Source organism: Salvelinus alpinus, chromosome 25 (assembly GCF_045679555.1).
Source record: "Salvelinus alpinus chromosome 25, SLU_Salpinus.1, whole genome shotgun sequence".
Classification (NCBI taxonomy): Eukaryota; Metazoa; Chordata; class Actinopteri; order Salmoniformes; family Salmonidae; genus Salvelinus; species Salvelinus alpinus.
In genome coordinates this window covers 42,365,444-42,390,998 of record NC_092110.1, presented here as the reverse complement: position 1 = coordinate 42,390,998, position 25,555 = coordinate 42,365,444, and the positions used below count along the sequence as shown (strand labels likewise).

Sequence of the window (25,555 nt, the reverse complement as noted above, 5' to 3'; positions counted from 1 at the left end):
TCAGCTGATGAAACTGAGGAGTATTTCTGCCTGTACTAATGCTGCTCTAATATCTCTACTGCTGGACATACCATTCTTAGTATATCTTGAGTAAATTCTTCCGGTTTACATACATATATTGCATGTTGATTACTGCTACTGCGCTATTTGGGTGCTAATTGGATTCGACATTCTTGATTCGTTTTTTTTCTGTACTTAAATTTTTTTACATTTTTATTATTGCTGTACTTGTTTGACATTTTAATCACAGACATTAAAACCAAATTTGACTGCATTGTTAGAAGCTAGTATCATAAGCATTTCGCTGCACCCTCTATGTAAATAAATCTTGATTTGATCTTTTTAATAGCATCACATTAGACCCAGGTAGGTGTTTCTGGAAACACCGGTATTGATCTGACACATCAGCTCTGTATATCATTTCTTCCATTTATTGCCCATGTTTTTATTAAAGAATTTCCAAAGAAAATATGCGAATGAGAGAGAGAAGACTACATTCCTCCACCCGTCTCTTCTTCTTCATCTCTGAATCCATTCTTCCACAACAGGCCACAACTCTCAAACTAGGTGCTATTATTCTACATCTATGACCACTTTATTCTGTGTTTTACAACATATTACACATACATGTAGGCTACCATCGATCATGATCCTCTGTTCTGCAGCATCAGGTCATTACTAAGGCAGTTCATTCTGTTCTGCAGCATCAGGTCATTACTAAGGCAGTTAGTTCTATTCTGCAGCATCAGGTCATTACTAAGGCAGTTAGTTCTGCAGCATCAGGTCATTACTAAGGCACTTCGTTCTATTCTGCAGCATCAGGTCATTACTAAGGCAGTTAGTTCTGCAGCATCAGGTCATTACTAAGGCACTTCGTTCTGTTCTGCAGCATCAGGTCATTACTAAGGCAGTTCGTTCTGTTCTGTAGCATCAGGTCATTACTAAGGCAGTTAGTTCTGTTCTGCAGCATCAGGTCATTACTAAGGCAGTTCGTTCTGTTCTGTAGCATCAGGTCATTACTAAGGCAGTTAGTTCTGTTCTGCAGCATCAGGTCATTACTAAGGCAGTTCGTTCTGTTCTGCAGCATCAGGTCATTACTAAGGCACTTCGTTCTGTTCTGCAGCATCAGGTCATTACTAAGGCAGTTAGTTCTGTTCTGTAGCATCAGGTCATTACTAAGGCAGTTAGTTCTGTTCTGCAGCATCAGGTCATTACTAAGGCAGTTCGTTCTGTTCTGCAGCATCAGATCATTACTAAGGCAGTTAGTTCTGTTCTGTAGCATCAGGTCATTACTAAGGCAGTTAGTTCTGTTCTGCAGGATCAGGTCATTACTAAGGCAGTTAGTTCTGTTCTGCAGGATCAGGTCATTACTAAGGCAGTTCGTTCTGTTCTGCAGCATCAGGTCATTACTAAGGCAGTTCGTTCTGTTCTGCAGCATCAGGTCATTACTAAGGCAGTTCGTTCTGTTCTGCAGCATCAGGTCATTACTAAGGCAGTTCGTTCTGTTCTGCAGCATCAGGTCATTACTAAGGCAGTTCGTTCTGTTCTGCAGCATCAGGTCATTACTAAGGCAGTTCGTTCTGTTCTGCAGCATCAGATCATTACTAAGGCAGTTCGTTCTGTTCTGCAGCATCAGGTCATTACTAAGGCAGTTCGTTCTGTTCTGCAGCATCAGGTCATTACTAAGGCAGTTCGTTCTATTCTGCAGCATCAGGTCATTACTAAGGCAGTTAGTTCTGTTCTGCAGCATCAGGTCATTACTAAGGCACTTCGTTCTGTTCTGCAGCATCAGGTCATTACTAAGGCAGTTAGTTCTGTTCTGCAGCATCAGGTCATTACTAAGGCAGTTAGTTCTGTTCTGCAGCATCAGGTCATTACTAAGGCAGTTAGTAATGACCTGATGCTGCAGAACAGAACTAAGGCAGTTCGTTCTGTTCTGCAGCATCAGGTCATTACTAAGGCAGTTAGTAATGACCTGATGCTGCAGAACAGAACTAAGGCAGTTAGTTCTGTTCTGCAGCATCAGGTCATTACTAAGGCAGTTAGTTCTGTTCTGCAGCATCAGGTCATTACTAAGGCAGTTAGTAATGACCTGATGCTGCAGAACAGAACTAAGGCAGTTAGTAATGACCTGATGCTGCAGAACAGAACTAAGGCAGTTCGTTCTGTTCTGCAGAATCAGGTCATTACTAAGGCAGTTCGTTCTGTTCTGCAGCATCAGGTCATTACTAAGGCAGTTCTGTTCTGCAGCATCAGGTCATTACTAAGGCAGTTCGTTCTGCAGCATCAGGTCATTACTAAGGCAGTTCGTTCTGTTCTGCAGCATCAGGTCATTACTAAGGCAGTTCGTTCTGTTCTGCAGCATCAGGTCATTACTAAGGCAGTTCGTTCTGTTCTGCAGCATCAGGTCATTACTAAGGCAGTTCGTTCTGTTCTGCAGCATCAGGTCATTACTAAGGCAGTTCGTTCTGTTCTGCAGCATCAGGTCATTACTAAGGCAGTTAGTTCTGTTCTGTTGCATCAGGTCATTACTAAGGCAGTTCGTTCTGTTCTGCAGCATCAGGTCATTACTAAGGCAGCTCGTTCTGTTCTGCAGCATCAGGTCATTACTAAGGCAGTTAGTTCTATTCTGCAGCATCAGGTCATTATTAAGGCACTTCGTTCTGTTCTGCAGCATCAGGTCATTACTAAGGCAGTTCGTTCTGTTCTGCAGCATCAGGTCATTACTAAGGCAGTTCGTTCTGTTCTGCAGCATCAGGTCATTACTAAGGCAGTTAGTTCTGTTCTGCAGCATCAGGTCATTACTAAGGCAGTTCGTTCTGTTCTGCAGCATCAGGTCATTACTAAGGCAGTTCATTCTGTTCTGCAGCATCAGGTCATTACTAAGGCAGTTCGTTCTGTTCTGCAGCATCAGGTCATTACTAAGGCAGTTCGTTCTGTTCTGTAGCATCAGGTCATTACTAAGGCAGTTCGTTCTGTTCTGCAGCATCAGGTCTTTACTAAGGCAGTTCGTTCTGTTCTGCAGCATCAGGTCATTACTAAGGCAGTTCGTTCTGTTCTGCAGCATCAGGTCATTACTAAGGCAGTTCGTTCTGTTCTGTAGCATCAGGTCATTACTAAGGCAGTTCGTTCTGTTCTGCAGCATCAGGTCATTACTAAGGCAGTTAGTAATGACCTGATGCTGCAGAACAGAACTAAGGCAGTTAGTAATGACCTGATGCTGCAGAACAGAACTAACTGCCTTAGTAATGACCTGATGCTGCAGAACAGAACTAAGGCAGTTAGTTCTGTTCTGCAGCATCAGGTCATTACTAAGGCAGTTAGTTCTGTTCTGCAGCATCAGGTCATTACTAAGGCAGTTAGTAATGACCTGATGCTGCAGAACAGAACTAAGGCAGTTAGTAATGACCTGATGCTGCAGAACAGAACTAAGGCAGTTCGTTCTGTTCTGCAGAATCAGGTCATTACTAAGGCAGTTCGTTCTGTTCTGCAGCATCAGGTCATTACTAAGGCAGTTCTGTTCTGCAGCATCAGGTCATTACTAAGGCAGTTCGTTCTGTTCTGCAGCATCAGGTCATTACTAAGGCAGTTCGTTCTGTTCTGCAGCATCAGGTCATTACTAAGGCAGTTCGTTCTGTTCTGCAGCATCAGGTCATTACTAAGGCAGTTCGTTCTGTTCTGCAGCATCAAGTCATTACTAAGGCAGTTCGTTCTGTTCTGCAGCATCAGGTCATTACTAAGGCAGTTCATTCTGTTCTGTAGCATCAGGTCATTACTAAGGCAGTTCGTTCTGTTCTGCAGCATCAGGTCATTACTAAGGCAGTTAGTTCTGTTCTGTTGCATCAGGTCATTACTAAGGCAGTTCGTTCTGTTCTGCAGCATCAGGTCATTACTAAGGCAGTTCGTTCTGTTCTGCAGCATCAGGTCATTACTAAGGCAGTTAGTTCTATTCTGCAGCATCAGGTCATTATTAAGGCACTTCGTTCTGTTCTGCAGCATCAGGTCATTACTAAGGCAGTTCGTTCTGTTCTGCAGCATCAGGTCATTACTAAGGCAGTTCGTTCTGTTCTGCAGCATCAGGTCATTACTAAGGCAGTTAGTTCTGTTCTGCAGCATCAGGTCATTACTAAGGCAGTTCGTTCTGTTCTGCAGCATCAGGTCATTACTAAGGCAGTTCATTCTGTTCTGCAGCATCAGGTCATTACTAAGGCAGTTCGTTCTGTTCTGCAGCATCAGGTCATTACTAAGGCAGTTCGTTCTGTTCTGTAGCATCAGGTCATTACTAAGGCAGTTCGTTCTGTTCTGCAGCATCAGGTCTTTACTAAGGCAGTTCGTTCTGTTCTGCAGCATCAGGTCATTACTAAGGCAGTTCGTTCTGTTCTGCAGCATCAGGTCATTACTAAGGCAGTTCGTTCTGTTCTGTAGCATCAGGTCATTACTAAGGCAGTTCGTTCTGTTCTGCAGCATCAGGTCATTACTAAGGCAGTTAGTAATGACCTGATGCTGCAGAACAGAACTAAGGCAGTTAGTAATGACCTGATGCTGCAGAACAGAACTAACTGCCTTAGTAATGACCTGATGCTGCAGAACAGAACTAAGGCAGTTAGTTCTGTTCTGCAGCATCAGGTCATTACTAAGGCAGTTAGTTCTGTTCTGCAGCATCAGGTCATTACTAAGGCAGTTAGTAATGACCTGATGCTGCAGAACAGAACTAAGGCAGTTAGTAATGACCTGATGCTGCAGAACAGAACTAAGGCAGTTCGTTCTGTTTTGCAGAATCAGGTCATTACTAAGGCAGTTCGTTCTGTTCTGCAGCATCAGGTCATTACTAAGGCAGTTCTGTTCTGCAGCATCAAGTCATTACTAAGGCAGTTCGTTCTGTTCTGCAGCATCAGGTCATTACTAAGGCAGTTCGTTCTGTTCTGCAGCATCAGGTCATTACTAAGGCAGTTCGTTCTGTTCTGCAGCATCAGGTCATTACTAAGGCAGTTCGTTCTGTTCTGCAGCATCAAGTCATTACTAAGGCAGTTCGTTCTGTTCTGCAGCATCAGGTCATTACTAAGGCAGTTCATTCTGTTCTGTAGCATCAGGTCATTACTAAGGCAGTTCGTTCTGTTCTGCAGCATCAGGTCATTACTAAGGCAGTTAGTTTTGTTCTGTTGCATCAGGTCATTACTAAGGCAGTTCGTTCTGTTCTGCAGCATCAGGTCATTACTAAGGCAGTTCGTTCTGTTCTGCAGCATCAGGTCATTACTAAGGCAGTTAGTTCTATTCTGCAGCATCAGGTCATTATTAAGGCACTTCGTTCTGTTCTGCAGCATCAGGTCATTACTAAGGCAGTTCGTTCTGTTCTGCAGCATCAGGTCATTACTAAGGCAGTTCGTTCTGTTCTGCAGCATCAGGTCATTACTAAGGCAGTTAGTTCTGTTCTGCAGCATCAGGTCATTACTAAGGCAGTTCGTTCTGTTCTGCAGCATCAGGTCATTACAAAGGCAGTTCGTTCTGTTCTGCAGCATCAGGTCATTACTAAGGCAGTTCGTTCTGTTCTGCAGCATCAGGTCATTACTAAGGCAGTTCGTTCTGTTCTGTAGCATCAGGTCATTACTAAGGCAGTTCGTTCTGTTCTGCAGCATCAGGTCTTTACTAAGGCAGTTCGTTCTGTTCTGCAGCATCAGGTCATTACTAAGGCAGTTCGTTCTGTTCTGCAGCATCAGGTCATTACTAAGGCAGTTCGTTCTGTTCTGTAGCATCAGGTCATTACTAAGGCAGTTCGTTCTGTTCTGCAGCATCAGGTCATTACTAAGGCAGTTAGTAATGACCTGATGCTGCAGAACAGAACTAAGGCAGTTAGTAATGACCTGATGCTGCAGAACAGAACTAACTGCCTTAGTAATGACCTGATGCTGCAGAACAGAACTAAGGCAGTTAGTTCTGTTCTGCAGCATCAGGTCATTACTAAGGCAGTTAGTTCTGTTCTGTTGCATCAGGTCATTACTAAGGCAGTTCGTTCTGTTCTGCAGCATCAGGTCATTACTAAGGCAGTTCGTTCTGTTCTGCAGCATCAGGTCATTACTAAGGCAGTTAGTTCTATTCTGCAGCATCAGGTCATTATTAAGGCACTTCGTTCTGTTCTGCAGCATCAGGTCATTACTAAGGCAGTTCGTTCTGTTCTGCAGCATCAGGTCATTACTAAGGCAGTTCGTTCTGTTCTGTAGCATCAGGTCATTACTAAGGCAGTTCGTTCTGTTCTGCAGCATCAGGTCATTACTAAGGCAGTTAGTAATGACCTGATGCTGCAGAACAGAACTAAGGCAGTTAGTAATGACCTGATGCTGCAGAACAGAACTAACTGCCTTAGTAATGACCTGATGCTGCAGAACAGAACTAAGGCAGTTAGTTCTGTTCTGCAGCATCAGGTCATTACTAAGGCAGTTAGTTCTGTTCTGTTGCATCAGGTCATTACTAAGGCAGTTCGTTCTGTTCTGCAGCATCAGGTCATTACTAAGGCAGTTCGTTCTGTTCTGCAGCATCAGGTCATTACTAAGGCAGTTAGTTCTATTCTGCAGCATCAGGTCATTATTAAGGCACTTCGTTCTGTTCTGCAGCATCAGGTCATTACTAAGGCAGTTCGTTCTGTTCTGCAGCATCAGGTCATTACTAAGGCAGTTCGTTCTGTTCTGCAGCATCAGGTCATTACTAAGGCAGTTAGTTCTGTTCTGCAGCATCAGGTCATTACTAAGGCAGTTCGTTCTGTTCTGCAGCATCAGGTCATTACTAAGGCAGTTCATTCTGTTCTGCAGCATCAGGTCATTACTAAGGCAGTTCGTTCTGTTCTGCAGCATCAGGTCATTACTAAGGCAGTTCGTTCTGTTCTGTAGCATCAGGTCATTACTAAGGCAGTTCGTTCTGTTCTGCAGCATCAGGTCTTTACTAAGGCAGTTCGTTCTGTTCTGCAGCATCAGGTCATTACTAAGGCAGTTCGTTCTGTTCTGCAGCATCAGGTCATTACTAAGGCAGTTCGTTCTGTTCTGTAGCATCAGGTCATTACTAAGGCAGTTCGTTCTGTTCTGCAGCATCAGGTCATTACTAAGGCAGTTAGTAATGACCTGATGCTGCAGAACAGAACTAAGGCAGTTAGTAATGACCTGATGCTGCAGAACAGAACTAACTGCCTTAGTAATGACCTGATGCTGCAGAACAGAACTAAGGCAGTTAGTTCTGTTCTGCAGCATCAGGTCATTACTAAGGCAGTTAGTAATGACCTGATGCTGCAGAACAGAACTAAGGCAGTTAGTAATGACCTGATGCTGCAGAACAGAACTAAGGCAGTTCGTTCTGTTCTGCAGAATCAGGTCATTACTAAGGCAGTTCGTTCTGTTCTGCAGCATCAGGTCATTACTAAGGCAGTTCTGTTCTGCAGCATCAGGTCATTACTAAGGCAGTTCGTTCTGCAGCATCAGGTCATTACTAAGGCAGTTCGTTCTGTTCTGCAGCATCAGGTCATTACTAAGGCAGTTCGTTCTGTTCTGCAGCATCAGGTCATTACTAAGGCAGTTCGTTCTGTTCTGCAGCATCAGGTCATTACTAAGGCAGTTCGTTCTGTTCTGCAGCATCAGGTCATTACTAAGGCAGTTCGTTCTGTTCTGCAGCATCAGGTCATTACTAAGGCAGTTCGTTCTGTTCTGCAGCATCAGGTCATTACTAAGGCAGTTCGTTCTGTTCTGTAGCATCAGGTCATTACTAAGGCAGTTCGTTCTGTTCTGCAGCATCAGGTCATTACTAAGGCAGTTAGTTCTGTTCTGTTGCATCAGGTCATTACTAAGGCAGTTCGTTTTGTTCTGCAGCATCAGGTCATTACTAAAACAGTTAGTTCTATTCTGCAGCATCAGGTCATTACTAAGGCAGTTCGTTCTGTTCTGCAGCATCAGGTCATTACTAAGGCAGTTCGTTCTGTTCTGCAGCATCAGGTCATTACTAAGGCACTTCGTTCTGTTCTGTAGCATCAGGTCATTACTAAGGCAGTTCGTTCTGTTCTGCAGCATCAGGTCATTACTAAGGCAGTTCGTTCTGTTCTGCAGCATCAGGTCATTACTAAGGCAGTTCGTTCTGTTCTGCAGCATCAGGTCATTACTAAGGCACTTCGTTCTGTTCTGCAGCATCAGGTCATTACTAAGGCAGTTCGTTCTGTTCTGCAGCATCAGGTCATTACTAAGGCAGTTCGTTCTGTTCTGCAGCATCAGGTCATTACTAAGGCACTTCGTTCTGTTCTGCAGCATCAGGTCATTACTAAGGCAGTTCGTTCTGTTCTGCAGCATCAGGTCATTACTAAGGCAGTTCGTTCTGTTCTGCAGCATCAGGTCATTACTAAGGCAGTTCGTTCTGTTCTGCAGCATCAGGTCATTACTAAGGCAGTTAGCTTCAGCAGAGGCACAGCAGTGGTATATTGTGATGCTATGTCAGTGTGTACTGTGACAAAGTAGGAATAAGTCAAAATCAATTATAGCCATTTTTCTTTATTATTATTATATATTTCTTTTAATCAGGTGAAGAAAAAATACCTTTTTTGTTCTGTATAATAAAATATGTTAACTTTATTCATTAACTTTATTCATTTTCTGAAGAAAAACAATAACAAGGGAAAAAAAAGACATTTCTCCTCTTTATAAACCTGGAGAGATGTGCTGCATTGCTGCACAGGAAGCAGGTACAACTGAGGCAGAGTGTGAGGGAGTGGGGAAGGAAGGGGAGGGGCTTTCTCCGGGGGGAACTTTTCCCTAGGTACATCATCTAGAATCAGCGTCCCCTCTCACAGTCCTGACCTTAACCATTAGTGGGGGAAATGCTAAACTGACCCAAGATCAGCGTCTAGGGGCAAATTCACCCTACATTATAGTAGGGAGGTAGGGGCGATGGAGGTGGAAGGGGTGAAATAGGAGGAATTGGCAGACAGGATGACTATGGCATATAATATAAGGCCAGCAACAGAGAAACATGTTTTGAGTGTTGTAGAGCAGAGTTAGCCTGATGCCAGATCTGTCTGTTCTGAACATTGTAGAGCAGAGTTAGCCTGATGCCATATTTGTCTGTTCTGTTTTGAGTGCTGTAGAGCAGAGTTAGCCTGATGCCATATCTGTCTGTTCTGTTTTGAGTGCTGTAGAGCAGAGTTAGCCTGATGCCATATCTGTCTGTTCTGTTTTGAGCGCTGTAGAGCAGAGTTAGCCTGATGCCAGATCTGTCTGTTCTGAACATTGTAGAGCAGAGTTAGCCTGATGCCATATCTGTCTGTTCTGAACATTGTAGAGCAGAGTTAGCCTGATGCCATATCTGTCTGTTCTGAACATTGTAGAGCAGAGTTAGCCTGATGCCATATCTGTCTGTTCTGTTTTGAGCGCTGTAGAGCAGAGTTAGCCTGATGCCATATCTGTCTATTCTGTTCTGAACATTGTAGAGCAGAGTTAGCCTGATGCCATATCTGTCTGTTCTGAACATTGTAGAGCAGAGTTAGCCTGATGCCATATCTGTCTGTTCTGAACATTGTAGAGCAGAGTTAGCCTGATGCCATATCTGTCTGTTCTGAACATTGTAGAGCAGAGTTAGCCTGATGCCATATCTGTCTGTTCTGAACATTGTAGAGCAGAGTTAGCCTGATGCCATATCTGTCTGTTCTGAACATTGTAGAGCAGAGTTAGCCTGATGCCATATCTGTCTGTTCTGAACATTGTAGAGCAGAGTTAGCCTGATGCCATATCTGTCTGTTCTGTTTTGAGCGCTGTAGAGCAGAGTTAGCCTGATGCCATATCTGTCTATTCTGAACATTGTAGAGCAGAGTTAGCCTGATGCCATATCTGTCTGTTCTGAACATTGTAGAGCAGAGTTAGCCTGATGCCATATTTGGCTGTTCTGTTTTGAGCGCTGTAGAGCAGAGTTAGCCTGATGCCAGATCTGTCTGTTCTGTTTTGAGTGTTGTAGAGCAGAGTTAGCCTGATGCCATATCTGTCTGTTCTGTTTTGAGCGCTGTAGAGCAGAGTTAGCCTGATGCCATATTTGTCTGTTCTGTTTTGAGCGCTGTAGAGCAGAGTTAGCCTGATGCCATATCTGTCTGTTCGGTTTTGAGCGCTGTAGAGCAGAGCTAGCCGGATGCCAGATCTGTCTTGTGATGTTTTGGCAAACTGGCGTGACAACGATGAGTGACAAGGAGATGGTAAGATATCACCAACAGATCTGGGACTAGAGCAAGGCTGTGGTGATGGCCCAGTGAGAACAAGATGTTGATTTCTTTTCAACCAAAAATACATATTTATTTACATATTTTTACCAAAATTGTCATATTTTCAACCAGAAATATGTATTTTTGACGTCTTTTCAACCAAAATGACGTATTGTCAACTTCTTGTGCTCACTGGGAGGGCAGTAGGAGGGTCTTGCGGGCGGTGGTGAGAGCAGGTACACTGGTGAGTGACCTCATAGGGCATAACCTCCCAGGTCAGGGGCCAAAGGTCATCCAAAGGTCACTCAGAGGTCACTCTCTCCGTAGAGTGCGGTGGAGAATGACATGTAGTCCAGGGCGCCGGGGACGGCGTCGGTGCCGGAGTAGGGCGCCATGCGGGCGATGCAGTACTCTGCCTGATCAGGAGGCAACTCACGACGAAGCTCGTCAGCCATGATGAAGTTCTGGTGTCGGAGAATAGAAGGGAAGAATAGTTTCGTTTAGTAAATAAGGATTTAATGTTTGACGTTTACGTCTGTATTCACTGTATAGCCCTGCCAGATGATTGTAGTTCTGCTGTTGACTGTATAGCCCTGCCAGATGATTGTAGTTCTGCTGTTGACTGTATCGCCCTGCCAGATGATTGTAGTTCTGCTGTTGACTGTATCGCCCTGCCAGATGATTGTAGTTCTGCTGTTGACTGTATAGCCCTGCCAGATGATTGTAGTTCTGCTGTTGACTCTATAGCCCTGCCAGATGATTGTAGTTCTGCTGTTGACTCTATAGCCCTGCCAGATGATTGTAGTTCTGCTGTTGACTGTATAGCCCTGCCAGATGGTTGTAGTTCTGCTGTTGACTGTATAGCCCTGCCAGATGATTGTAGTTCTGCTGTTGACTGTATAGCCCTGCCAGATGATTGTAGTTCTGCTGTAAACTGTATAGCCCTGCCAGATGATTGTAGTTCTGCTGTTGACTGTATAGCCCTGCCAGATGATTGTAGTTCTGCTGTTGACTGTATAGTCCTGCCAGATGGTTGTAGTTCTGCTGTTGACTGTATAGTCCTGCCAGATGGTTGTAGTTCTACTGTTGACTGTATAGCCCTGCCAGATGGTTGTAGTTCTACTGTTGACTGTATAGCCCTGCCAGATGATTGTAGTTCTGCTGTTGACTGTATAGCCCTGCCAGATGATTGTAGTTCTGCTGTTGACTCTATAGCCCTGCCAGATGAGTGTAGTTCTGCTGTTGACTGTATAGCCCTGCCAGATGATTCTAGTTCTGCTGTTGACTCTATAGCCCTGCCAGATGAGTGTAGTTCTGCTGTTGACTGTATAGTCCTGCCAGATGATTGTAGTTCTGCTGTTGACTGTATAGCCCTGCCAGATGATTGTAGTTCTGCTGTTGACTGTATAGCCCTGCCAGATGATTGTAGTTCTGCTGTTGACTGTATAGCCCTGCCAGATGATTGTAGTTCTGCTGTTGACTGTATAGCCCTGCCAGATGATTGTAGTTCTGCTGTTGACTGTATAGCCCTGCCAGATGATTGTAGTTCTGCTGTTGACTGTATAGCCCTGCCAGATGATTGTAGTTCTGCTGTTGACTGTATAGCCCTGCCAGATGATTGTAGTTCTGCTGTTGACTGTATAGCCCTGCCAGATGATTGTAGTTCTGCTGTTGACTGTATAGCCCTGCCAGATGATTGTAGTTCTGCTGTTGACTGTATAGCCCTGCCAGATGATTGTAGTTCTGCTGTTGACTGTATAGCCCTGCCAGATGGTTGTAGTTCTGCTGTTGACTGTATAGCCCTGCCAGATGATTGTAGTTCTGCTGTTGACTGTATAGCCCTGCCAGATGATTGTAGTTCTGCTGTAAACTGTATAGCCCTGCCAGATGATTGTAGTTCTGCTGTTGACTGTATAGCCCTGCCAGATGATTGTAGTTCTGCTGTTGACTGTATAGCCCTGCCAGATGTGTAGTTCTGCTGTTGACTGTATAGCCCTGCCAGATGTGTAGTTCTGCTGTCTTCCTTTTTCTTTCATTCTGTGTATTATTATTCTTTATTAACCCATCGCTTCCCTATGAGCACAAGACATTGAAAATACATATTTTTGGTTGTGCTTGCTATATCCAATATTTCTAAAGAAATATAAACAATTTGGACTAGGGTGATGAAAAGGGCTTTAAGAATGATTGACTGATTAAATGATTGATTGACTGATTGATTAATTAATTAACTGATTAATTGATTGAATGACTGATTGGTGAATTGATTAACTGACTGATTAACTGATTGATTGATTGACTGATTAACCGATTAATTGATTGACTTATTAACTGATTAACTGATTGATTAACTGATTAACCAATTGATTGATTGATTGACTGATTAAATCTTCTTAGGGATAGGGGCAGTATTTTCACGTCCAGATGAAAAGCATGCCCAAAGTAAACTGCCTGTTACTCAGGCCCAGAAGCTAGGATATGCATATAATTGATTTGGATAGAAAACACTCTAAAGTTTCTAAAACTGTTAAAATAATGTCTGTGAGTATAACAGAACTGATTTGGCAGGCGAAACCCCGAGGACAAACCATCCAGGGAAGAAAAAAAATTGAGGTCATAGTATTTCCCATTGGTTTTCTATTGAAAGCCCTATTTAATAGGAACCTGGTTGCAGTTCCTATGGCTTCCACTAGATGTCAACAGTCTTTAGAAATTGGTTGATGTTTTTCTTTTGAGAAATGAAGAAGTACGGCTGTTCTTTGTGAGTGTCACTCCAGATGGATTCTACTGTTTGGTGCGCGTGAACTGGAACGTGCTTCACTTTGTTTTTATCCGGTATTGAACACAGTATATTCTGTCTTAAATTCTATAGATTATTTACGTTTTAGGATACCTTAGGTTGGATTAGGAACGTTGTTTGAAATGTTTGGACCAAGTTTACAGGTAACTTATTAGATACTTTGTAGTCATGTTGGGCGAGTTGGAACTGGTGTATTTCTGAATCAAACGCGCCAAATAAATTGACATTTTGGGGATATAAAGAAGGACATTATCGAACAAAAGGACCATTTGTGATGTTTCTGGGACATTTTGGAGTGGCAACAGAGGAAGATCTTCAAAGATAGGGCATATATTATATCGTTATTTCTGTCTTTTGTGTCGCCACCTGCCTGGTTGAAAATTACTTTCATGTGTTTGTATGCGGGGCGCTGTCCTCAGATAATCGCATGGTCTGCTTTCGCCGTAAAGCCTTTTTGAAATCTGACACAGCGGCTGGATTAACAAGAAGATAAGATTTATTTTGATGTATTACTCTTATATTTTCGGTTATCTTGAATATTGATATTTCTGTGGTTTGAATTTGTCGCTCTGCAATTTCAGTGGATGTTGTCAAATCGATCCCGCTAACAGGATTGGCGCGGGAAGGGATCCCTAACAGGTTAACTGATTGCTTGATTGATTAACTGATTAACTGATTGATTGATTGATTAACAGATTAACTGATTGATTGACTGATTGATTAACTGATTGATTAACTGATTAACTGATTGATTGACTGATTGGTTGATTGATTGACTGATTAACTGATTGATTGACTGATTAACTGATTGATTGACTGATTGGTTGATTGACTAATTAACTGATTGATTTGATTACTTGCTTGCTTGCTAGCTTGATTAATTGAATAATTGCTAAATGTATATGATTACCTTGTCCCCAGCCAGGACCTTGAAGGAGGCCATGACCTGGTCAGCGGTGTCAGTATCGGCCGTCTCTCGGGACATGAAATCAATAAAGGCCTGGAACGTGACCACGCCCACCCGGTTGGGATCCACGATGCTCATGATGCGAGAGAACTCCGCTTCACCCTATTGGACAGGAACCATAAACACTATCACCAAGGAGACCATCACCAGAGCAACAAATACAGCTTTCACATAAAGGTGATATATAGACTATGTTCCAAATGGCATACCAGTCCCTATAAAATAGTGGACTACTTTTAACCAGGTCCCAGGCTATGACAGTAAACAAAGTATAATTTTTATACTGTAAATGAGAGACAAGACATATTTTCTCGTTAGCGATCAATCTGATCGTGATTGGTGGACCGTTTTGTTGCCAAATGAATGTAGACTGATCTTGAAGAGACAAGTGAACAGTTTGTTACCTTTTCACAAATGACTACAAGGCAGACAGATACATATTGATACATTCATAGGTTCATAGGCAAACATAGGAGGGTACTTGACAGAGATGGAACGGGTGGTTTGGCTGTACCATGTTGTAGCCGAGGGAGATAAGGCAGGTTTTGAAGTCTTCCGCTTCCATCATCCCTGTTTTCTTCTACAGGTACCAGCCAGGGACAAACAGTACGAAGGAGGTACGAAGGAGGAAGAACGAAGGAGGAACAGATTGAAAGGTGGAAGAGGAAATATGAGGGGGGAGAATAAAGTAGGGGAGAGATGTCACAGGTTTCCAGGTGGACATTAAGAGGGGGGTGGACAGAAGAAGAAGAATTAAGGTAGAAGGGGCATAGAGAGGGTTACAGGGAATAAATTGAGGTAGAAGGGGCATAGAGGTGGGTACAGGGAATAAATTGAGGTAGAAGGGGCATAGGGGGGGGGGGGGGGTACAGGGAATACATTGAGGTAGAAGGGGCATAGAGGTGGGTACAGGGAATACATGGAGGTAGAGGGGGGATAGAGGGGGGTACAGGGAATACATTGAGGTAGAAGGGGTATAGAGGGGGGTACAGGGAATACATTGAGGTAGAAGGGGTATAGAGGGGGGTATAGAGGGGGGTACAGGGAATACATTGAGGTAGAAGGGGTATAGAGGGGGGTATAGAGGGGGGTACAGGGAATACATTGAGGTAGAAGGGGTATAGAGGGGGGTATAGAGGGGGGTACAGGGAATACATTGAGGTAGAAGGGGCATAGAGGGGGGTACAGAGAATAAATTGAGGTAGAAGGGGCATAGAGGGGGGTACATTGAGGTAGAAGGGGCATAGAGGGGGGTACAGGGAATACATGGAGGTAGAGGGGGGATAGAGGGGGGTACAGGGAATACATTGAGGTAGAAGGGGTATAGAGGGGGGTATAGAGGGGGGTACAGGGAATACATTGAGGTAGAAGGGGTATAGAGGGGGGTATAGAGGGGGGTACAGGGAATACATTGAGGTAGAAGGGGCATAGAGGGGGGTACATTGAGGTAGAAGGGGCATAGAGGGGGGTACATTGAGGTAGAAGGGGCATAGAGGGGGGTACGTTGAGGTAGAAGGGGCATAGAGGGGGGTACATTGAGGTAGAAGGGGCATAGAGGGGGGTACAGGGAATAAATTGAGGTAGAAGGGGCATAGAGGGGGGTACAGGGAATAAATTGAGGTAGAAGGGGCATAGAGGGGGGTACAGGGAATAAATTGAGGTAGAAGGGGCATAGAGGGGGGTACATTGAGATAGAAGGGGCATAGAGGGGGGTACAGGGAATAAATTGACATACAGGGGTGATAGAAGGGAATAAAAGGAACAAAACAAAGAGAACAAAATGACATCGTTAACCTCAGGCCCCTGCAGTGTGGAGCTGTGTTCAGTACCTGTGCATCGTTGGCGATATCGAAGCCCAGACTGATCAGGCAGGCCTTGAACTCCTCAGCCCCAAGAGTGCCCGAGTGGTCCTGGGGTGTCAGGTGTGGTAGGGGGCCAGGTGTGAAGGGTCAGATGTGCCAGGTGTGAAGAGCCAGGTAGGAGCCCAGGCCAGGTGTGGCAGTTGTGAAGGGCCAGGTAGGAACCCAGGCCAGGTGTGCCAGGTGTGAAGAGCCAGGTATACCAGGTGTGAAGGGTCAGGCCATGTGGAGGTGTGCCAGGCATCAGGTGGAGCAGGGTGAAGCCAAAGTTCATGCAGCACAGCACACACAGAACAAGTGTGTCAGAGGGTTGTCAGAGGGGTGTCAGTGAAGGGGTTGGGTGAAGTAGACAGGAGGGGTAGGATGGATAGTAGAGGGTAGGGGTGTGTCATGCAGAAAGAGATGTGGGGTGGATGGATGATAAGGAGTTGGATATAGGGGTGGATGGATGACAAGGGATTGGATATAGGGGTGGATGGATGATAAGGAGTTGGATATAGGGTGGATGGATGATAAGGAGTTGGATATAGGGGTGGATGGATGATAAGTGGTTGGATATAGGGGTGGATGGATGATAAGGAGTTGGATATAGGGGTGGATGGATGATAAGGAGTTGGATATAGGGGTGGATGGATGATAAGTGGTTGGATATAGGGGTGGATGGATGATAAGGAGTTGGATATAGGGGTGGATGGATGATAAGGGGTTGGATATAGGGGTGGATGGATGATAAGGGGTTGGATATAGGGGTGGATGGATGATAAGGGGTTGGATATAGGGGTGGATGGTTGATAAGGGGTTGGGGATAGGGGTGGATGGATGATAGGATATAGGGGTGGATGGGTGATAGAGGGTTGGATATAGGGGTGGATTGATGATAAGGGATTGGATATAGGGGTGAATGGTTGATAAGGAGTTGGATATAGGGGTGGATGGATGATAAGGGGTTGGGGATAAGGGTGGATGGTTGATAAGGGGTTGGATATAGGGGTGGATGGTTGATAAGGGGTTGGATATAGGGGTGGATGGATGATAAGGGGTTGGATATAGGGGTGGATGGATGATAAGGAGTTGGGGATAGGGGTGGATGGTTGATAAGGGGTTAGATGGTTGATAAGAGGTTAGATGGTTGATAAGTGGTTGGATATAGGGGCGGATGGTTGATAAGGAGTTGGATATAGGGTGGATGGATGATAAGGGGTTGGATATAGGGGTGGATGGATGATAAGGGGTTGGATATAGGGGTGGAGGGTTGATAAGGGGTTGGATATAGGGGTGGATGGTTGATAAGGTGTTGGATATAGGGGTGGATGGTTGATAAGGAGTTGGATATAGGGGTGGATGGATGATAAGGGGTTGGATATAGGGGTGGATGGATGATAAGGGGTTGGGGATAAGGGTGGATGGATGATAAGGGGTTGGGGATAAGGGTGGATGGATGATAAGGGGTTGGGGATAAGGGTGGATGGTTGATACGGGGTTGGATATAGGGGTGGATGGATGATACGGGGTTGGATATAGGGGTGGATGGATGATACGGGGTTGGATATAGGGGTGGATGGTTGATAAGGGGTTGGATATAGGGGTGGATGGATGATAAGGGGTTGGATATAGGGGTGGATGGATGATAAGGGGTTGGATATAGGGGTGGATGGTTGATAAGGGGTTGGATATAGGGGTGGAGGGTTGATAAGGGGTTGGATATAGGGGTGGATGGTTGATAAGGTGTTGGATATAGGGGTGGATGGTTGATAAGGAGTTGGATATAGGGGTGGATGGATGATAAGGGGTTGGATATAGGGGTGGATGGATGATAAGGGGTTGGGGATAAGGGTGGATGGTTGATAAGGGGTTGGATATAGGGGTGGATGGATGATAAGGGGTTGGATATAGGGGTGGATGGATGATAAGGGGTTGGATATAGGGGTGGATGGTTGATAAGGGGTTGGATATAGGGGTGGATGGATGATAAGGGGTTGGATATAGGGGTGGATGGATGATAAGTGGTTGGATATAGGGGTGGATGGATGATAAGGAGTTGGATATAGGGGTGGATGGTTGATAAGGGGTTGGATATAGGGGTGGATGGATGATAAGGGGTTGGATATAGGGGTGGATGGATGATAAGGGGTTGGATATAGGGGTGGAGGGTTGATAAGGGGTTGGATATAGGGGTGGATGGTTGATAAGGTGTTGGATATAGGGGTGGATGGTTGATAAGGAGTTGGATATAGGGGTGGATGGATGATAAGGGGTTGGATATAGGGGTGGATGGATGATAAGGGGTTGGGGATAAGGGTGGATGGTTGATAAGGGGTTGGATATAGGGGTGGATGGATGATAAGGGGTTGGATATAGGGGTGGATGGATGATAAGGGGTTGGATATAGGGGTGGATGGTTGATAAGGGGTTGGATATAGGGGTGGATGGATGATAAGGGGTTGGATATAGGGGTGGATGGATGATAAGGGGTTGGATATAGGGGTGGATGGATGATAAGGTGTTGGGGATAAGGGTGGATGGTTGATAAGGTGTTGGATATAGGGGTGGATCGTTGATAAGGGGTTGGATATAGGGGTGGATGGATGATAAGGAGTTGGATATAGGGGTGGATGGATGATAAGGGGTTGAATATAGGGGTGGATGGATGATAAGGGGTTGGATATAGGGGTGGATGGATGATAAGGGGTTGGATATAGGGGTGGATGGTTGATAAGGGGTTGGATATAGGGGTGGATGGATGATAAGGAGTTGGATATAGGGGTGGATGGTTGATAAGAAGTTGGATATAGGGGTGGATCGTTGATAAGGAGTTGGATATAGGGGTGGATGGATGATACGGGGTTAGGGATAGGGGTGGATGGATGATAAGAAGTTGGATATAGGGGTGGATGGATGAGAAGGGGTTTGGGATAGGGGTGGATGGTTGAGAAGGGTTGGGGATAGGGGTGGATGGTTGAGAAGGGGTGGGTATAGGGGTGGATGGTTGATAAGAAGTTGGATATAGGGGTGGATGGATGAGAAGGGGTTGGGGATAGGGGTGGATGGTTGATAAGAAGTTGGGAGGAGGGGAGGGGGGAGGAGGGGAGGGGGGGGAGGGGAGGAGGGGAGGGGAGGAGGGGAGGGGGGGGGGGTGGGGGAGGGGGAAGGGAGGGGATAGGAGAGGAGAGGAAAGGAAAGGGTGAGGATAAATGGGACGGGAGGGGGCTAGGGAGAATATTCTTCTGAGAGGAACAGTGGTGTCCTGAGGTTTACTCTCATCAGTGGAATAGGAGTAAAGTACAGTCTCTGGAACAGCTTATGATCTTATATCTCTCTCCCCTCATATACTCATGAATACCATCAGCTTAGATGAGTTCAACACCTCTATCGATGTTATCAGTTGGTCCTGGTTGATTATCTACATGATGCGTGTTTGGTGACAGAAAAACAAAGCCCTTCATAAGTCCTGTAGTTTGTTAATGCAACACTATGAGAAGAATAACATGTTTCAATGACCCAACAAACGATCCTCTTGTCCACCTCAACCTCCTCGCTTTGCTCATGTGGTCTAAATAGGTGGAAAACACATCGTTTATAACAATATTCAGTAGGGTAGACAATGAGTGTACTGTGAAACCTCTTCTTCTCTGCTCTATGCCCTGCATTCTCTGTGAAACCTCTTCTTCTCTGTTCTATGCCCTGCATTCTCTGTGAAACCTCTTCTTCTCTGCTCTATGCCCTGCATTCTCTGTGAAACCTCTTCTTCTCTGCTCTATGCCCTGCATTCTCTGTGAAACCTCTTCTTCTCTGTTCTATGCCCTGCATTCTCTGTGAAACCTCTTCTTCTCTGCTCTATGCCCTGCATTCTCTGTGAAACCTCTTCTTCTCTGCGCTATGCCCTGCATTCTCTGTGAAACCTCTTCTTCTCTGCTCTATGCCCTGCATGCTCTGTGAAACCTCTTCTTCTCTGCTCTATGCCCTGCATTCTCTGTGAAACCTCTTCTTCTCTGTTCTATGCCCTGCATTCTCTGTGAAACTGACCCTGTCGAAGTGGTTGAAGGAGGCTCTGAACTCGTTCATCTGGTCCTGGCTGATGCCCTTGGCATCCCTCGTCAGAATCTGGTTTTCGATCTCGTTGATGGTTCTGGCGATGGTGGTCAGGAGCTGCTCCCAGCCCACACGGATATGCTGCAGGGGTGGGATCAGACCCAAGATTGTCATCGTAAGGTCACACATTCAAAAACGTATTCTGAAGGTTCTCCGGTTCTCAATAAGAATTGTACCTGATCTCGATATCGTTTGCTTTCTTACCTCCATGGTGTAGTTGGTGTGCTTGTTGTCGAAGATGAGAGCTTCCTGAATCAGCTGGTGGTCTCCCTCCAATTGGTCGATCTTTGGCTTGTAGTTGACAATGTTCTTCTCGTATTGGCGGAGGTGGGTCAGCTGATCCTCCAGGGTTCCGTGCATCTCGATGGAGATACGACCAATCTCCTACAGACAAGAGAAACATGGAGGAGGAGGAGGGGGTTCAGCAAAACCAACTGGACAGAATGTTTCAGTTAAACCATTCTGCTGAGTATGAAACCAACAATAGGAGGGGTAGAGGGAGGGAGGGAGGTGTAGAGGGAGGGTTAAACCCCAACTGGACAGAATAGAGACTAGAGAACAGAAACGGTTTGAATTGGTTTGTGAAAAACAGGCATGAGAACAAAGAACCAAAACTGCTCTCACCTCTAACCCGGACCCGACTGCTCCTATCTAAACCAGCACCTCTCTCTGAGAACACTGACTATGAAGTGGCACTCTTTTTCATGGCGGTCCTTCGAGCCGGATGACAGGGGCTGGTAATATGAGTTGTGGGTTGTACACCCAGGACGCCAGTATTGTAGTCAAGTCACTAAACCTCAAGTCCAAGTCCAGTCACAAGTCCCAAGCATTCAGAGTCCAAGTCCAGTCACAAGTCCCAAGCATTCAGAGTCCAAGTCCAGTCACAAGTCCCAAGTATTCAGAGTCCAAGTCCAGTCACAAATCCCAAGCATTAAGAGTCCAAGTCCAGTCACAAGTCCCAAGCATTCAGAGTCCAAGTCCAGTCACAAATCCCAAGCATTAAGAGTCCAAGTCCAGTCACAAGTCCCAAGCATTCAGAGTCCAAGTCCAGTCACAAGTCCCAAGCATTCAGAGTCCAAGTCCAGTCACAAGTCCCAAGCATTCAGAGTCCAAGTCCAGTCACAAGTCCCAATCATTCAGAGTCCAAGTCCAATCACAAGTCCCAAGCATTCAGAGTCCAAGTCCAATCACAAGTCCCAAGCATTCAGAGTCCAAGTCCAGTCACAAGTCCCAAGCATTCAGAGTCCAGGTCCAATCACAAGTCCCAAGCATTCAGAGTCCTTCATTCTGAGTCCAAGTCCAGACCTGGAGTTCTATAACATTACAGGACATTACAGTGCAGTGTTCTGATATTGATAGCAATACCCCCAAAGGAACCTATGGAGCCAGTAAGTTCCAATACCAGTACTAATGGTCATTTCTGCTCTGCCTGGACTTTGGACCATAGAAATAGAATGAATAGAACATTCTGGTTCTCTACTCTGGGTCACCTCCATCTTGGTCTGGATCCAAGGCCCTGATGACGTTGGCATGGTTGGGTTAGGGTTAGGGTAAAGGTTAGAGCTCAGGGGTTGGTCTAGGATAAGTGTGTGGACTGACCTCCATCTTGGTCTGGATCCAAGGCCCTGATGACGTTGGCATGGTTGGGTTAGGGTTAGGGTAAAGGTTAGAGCTCAGGGGTTGGGTCTAGGATAAGTGTGTGGACTGACCGTCATCTTGGTCTGGATCCAGGGCCCGATGACGTTGGCTTGGTTGGCGAACTGCCTGCGGAGACGCTCGCTGTTCTGCTGCCGGGCGTGCTCTTCGATCAGAGCCTGGTCCCTCTGGGGTACCAGCTGTCTCACCTGGGGAATAACAGACAACGGGACAAAACACGTAGTTAGAGCCATGAGGGCTCGTTTTATTGTACCCTCTGCTATCTAAGTACCTTGATCACCTGATGAGGTTTAACACCTTAGACACTAGATGATAATACGAAGGTAGTCCAGGAATCCTCCAACCAGGAGAACCTGGGAATTTTGGGATTGTTACCGGGAATTTTGGGAGTGTTACCAGGAATTTTGCAACTGTAGTTGCTGGTGTACCTTGTCCCATTTGGCGTTGACCTCCTGAGGGTTGATGTTGGTGTAAGGGTTGCTGCCAGCCATGTTCACATGATAGGTGGCCACTAACTTGGCGATCTCATTGTGGATGCCCAGGATGGCACCGCGTTCCTTATCCGCATCAGGGAGAGTGGCTTTAAACTGCTCATGGGCTGTACTGAGGCTCTGTGGGAGAGAAAGACACACACACACACACACACACAAAAGATGCCAAGAATTGTGTTTTTAAATCTGTGTGCGTGTGCGTGTGTGTGTGTGTGTGCGTGTGTGTGTGCGTGTGTGTGTACACTAACCTGTATCTCCTCTATAGTGTGGACGATGAAGGTGTCTTGCAGATCCTCCATGGCGCCCTCCATCCAGTTGTTGAACGGAGCAGCTCGTTTGGCAAACTCCAGATATAACTGGTCTATTGTCTCCAGAAGCTTCTCAGTTCTCTGTTTCAGACACACAGAGAGAGAGAGAGAAAGAAAACAGTCAGCACATTGTTAAGGCTGGGAGCAAGAAGAAAGTCAATTGACTACATTGAACACAAAGGATTGCAGATGAGAATAATCTATGTCGTTCAAAGATTGGGGCAATATTTATTGTACATGGACCCAGTCAAATATATGAATCAAATATTCATATAGTCAGTATTGGACAGTCATTCCTCTGTGAAGAAGATAACCTATTCATATTAGTTACCATTGTGTGGTTTGACGAGCCTTGGGCTTTGTCCTTTCTAGTAATTCTAAGTTTCAGGTTCCTCCTACAGTACCTGCAGAGCTTCGCTGCGTTTCTGGGTCAGGGCTCCGAGGGCGTCCCATCGGTCACATATCCTCTGGCACCGAGCGTTCACACTGGGGGAGTCATAGTAGTCCAGCTCACTGGAGGGGGGGGGGGGGGACAAGAAAGAGAGAGAGAGGGACGTTGTCTCAAATCATTTTATTTGTCACATGCGCCGAATACAACAGGTGTAGTAGACGTTACAGTGAAATGCTTCCTGACAAGCCCTTAATTAACCAACAATGCAGTTTTAAGAAAAATAAGTGGTAAGAAAGTATTTTTTTTTTAATTAAAAGTTGACACACCTACTCATTCAAGGGTTTTTCTTTATTTTTTACACATTTCTACATTGTAGAATAATAGTGAAGACATCAACACTATGAAATAACACATTTGGAAACATGTAGTAACCAAAAAGCCAAAAAGTGTTAAACAAATCATATGATTAGCTGTTCAGGAGTCTTATGGCTTGGGGGGTAGAAGCTGTTAAGAAGCCTTTTGGACCTAGACTTGGCGGTCCGGTACTGCTTGCCGTGTGGTAGCAGAGAAACAGCATGTGACTTGGGTCACTGGAGTCTTTGGCAATTTTTAGGGCCTTCCTGTGACACCGCCTGGTATAGAGGTCCTGGATGGCAGGAAGCTTGGCCCCAGTGATGTACTGGGCCGTACGCACTACCCTCTGTAGTGCCTTGCGGTCGGAGGCCAAGCAGTTGCCAACCAGTCAGGATGCTCTCGATGGTGCAGCTGTAGAATTTTTTGAGGATCTGAGGATCCATGCCAAATCTTTTCAGTCTCCTGAGAGGGAAAATACGTTGTTGTGCCCTCTTCACGACTGTCATGGTGTGTTTGGACCATGCTAGTTTGTTGGTGATATGTACACCAAGGAACTTGAAGCTCTCAACCTGCTCCACTACAACCCAGTCGATGAGGATGGGGGCGTGCTCGGCCCTCCTTTTCTTGTAGTCCACGATCATCTCCTTTGTCTTGATCACGTTGAGGGAGAGGTTGTTGTCACTGACCTCCTTCCTATAGGCTGTGTCGTCGTTGTCGGTGATCAGGCCTACCACTGTTGTGTCGTCGGCAAACTTAATGATGGTGTTGGAGTCGTGCTTGGCCATGGGTGAACAGGGAGTACAGGAGGGGACTGTGCACGCACCCCTGAGGGGCCCTTGTGTTGAGGATCAGCGTGGTAGATGTGTTGTTACCTACCCTCACCACCTGGGTGCGGCCCGCCAGGAAGTCCAGGATCCAGTTGCAGAGGGAGGTGTTTAGTCCCAGGGTCCTTAGCTAAGTGTTGGGCTTTGAGGGCACTATGGTGTTGAACGCTGAGCTGTAGTCAATGAATAGCATTCTCAAGGTGTTCCTTTTGTCCAGGTAGGAAAGGGCAGTGTGGAGTGCAATAGAGATTGCATCATCTATGGATCTGTTGGGGCGGTATGCAAATTGGAGTGGGTCTAGGGTTTCTGGGATAATGGTGTTGATGTGAGCCATGACCAGCTTTTCAAAGCACTTCATGGCTACAGACGTGAGTGCTACGGGTTGGTAGTCATTTAGGCAGGTTACCTTGGTGTTCTTGGGCACAGGGACTATAGTGGTCTGCTTGAAATATGTTGGTATTACAGACTCAGACAGGGAGAGGTTGAAAATGTCAGTGAAGACACTTGCCAGTTGGTCAGCGCATGCTCGGAGTACACGTCCTGGTATTCCGTCTGACCCTGCGGCCTTGTGAATCTTGACCTGTTTAAAGGTCTTTCTCACATCGGCTACGGAGAGCGTGATCACACAGTCGTCCGGAACAGCTGGTGCTCTCATGCATGCTTCAGTGTTGATTGCCTCGAAACAAGCATAGAAGACATTTAGCTCGTCTGGTAGGCTTATGTAACCATGTTATAACAGCCCTATAACCCCTATAACCATTAACCGTTAAAACGATAAGATAAATTCATAACATTCCACGTGAATTCACAATACAGCAACGGTTTGGGTCTCACGGTACGTCCATTTCAGATGGTGAAGCATTGCACCTGTACTACCATTACAGTACCTCAATTCCACCTCGCAAAGTTTGCATTTCCTTCTCATTTAACTTCTTAAAGTATTGTCATACAGGACTTCGCTGCTGTCGCTTGCCTTTCTCTGCCATTTTTTCCAACCGTTAACAACGATGACGTAGTGGTGGAGATTCGATTACAAAATGATTGATTCCTCGACTCCTTGCACGTCGACTCCCGGTGTCGACCCCCATTTCTGAGTGTCAAGATTTGATTCTAATATGTAGTAATTTTTGGAACGGAGGAGACTGGTTAGCTGCCATACTTCGTAATTCTGTGTGATTATTCAGAGATTTAGTAAATAAATAATTAAACCAAATTTTGTATTGCTGATTCAACTTGTTAGCCAGGGTTCGTGAAGATAACCAAGAATTTTACGACGTTCAGATGAGACTGAATAAGGTGACGATTAATACTTGACTGCTATTGATGTAAAAGATTACCAGGTCTTTAAGAGTTTATTCGGAAGACAACAGCTCTATAAACATTCTTCCGTGGTGCCCCGACTTCCTAGTTAATTACATTGACATGATTAGTTTAATCAGGTAATATTTATTACAGAGAAATTATTTGATAAAATAGCATGTCATATCACTTAATCCATAGTAAAGACACAACAATTTGTTTTGTAATAGCTGCACTGTGATTTTAATTTTGTGGGAAAAAAACGAAACAACATTGTTTTTAACCATATAACAGTCACAGCCCTATAATC

General features: G+C 45.3%; 1 protein-coding gene across 3 annotated transcripts in view; it reads right to left on the bottom strand.

Annotated features, from left to right (window-relative positions):
• Positions 1-8,493: 8,493 nt before the first annotated feature.
• LOC139553996 (alpha-actinin-1-like) overlaps positions 8,494-25,555 on the bottom strand; it is a 118,371-nt gene continuing 101,309 nt past the window's right edge. Inside the window, exons 14-23 of one of the 3 annotated variants that reach the window (XM_071366853.1) lie at positions 22,782-22,890; positions 22,318-22,458; positions 22,007-22,189; positions 21,632-21,766; positions 20,127-20,306; positions 19,857-20,003; positions 15,804-15,884; positions 14,489-14,554; positions 13,918-14,076; positions 8,501-10,671 (exon numbers count right to left, since the gene is read on the bottom strand). In XM_071366853.1, coding sequence (XP_071222954.1) covers positions 10,513-10,671; positions 13,918-14,076; positions 14,489-14,554; positions 15,804-15,884; positions 19,857-20,003; positions 20,127-20,306; positions 21,632-21,766; positions 22,007-22,189; positions 22,318-22,458; positions 22,782-22,890 — 1,360 coding nt within the window. In that variant the 3' untranslated portion in view covers positions 8,501-10,512. Of the gene's footprint in view, positions 10,672-13,917; positions 14,077-14,488; positions 14,555-15,803; positions 15,885-19,856; positions 20,004-20,126; positions 20,307-21,631; positions 21,767-22,006; positions 22,190-22,317; positions 22,459-22,781; positions 22,891-25,555 lie in introns of all 3 variants that reach the window. The other 2 variants (XM_071366851.1, XM_071366852.1) reach the window with 2 other exon arrangements.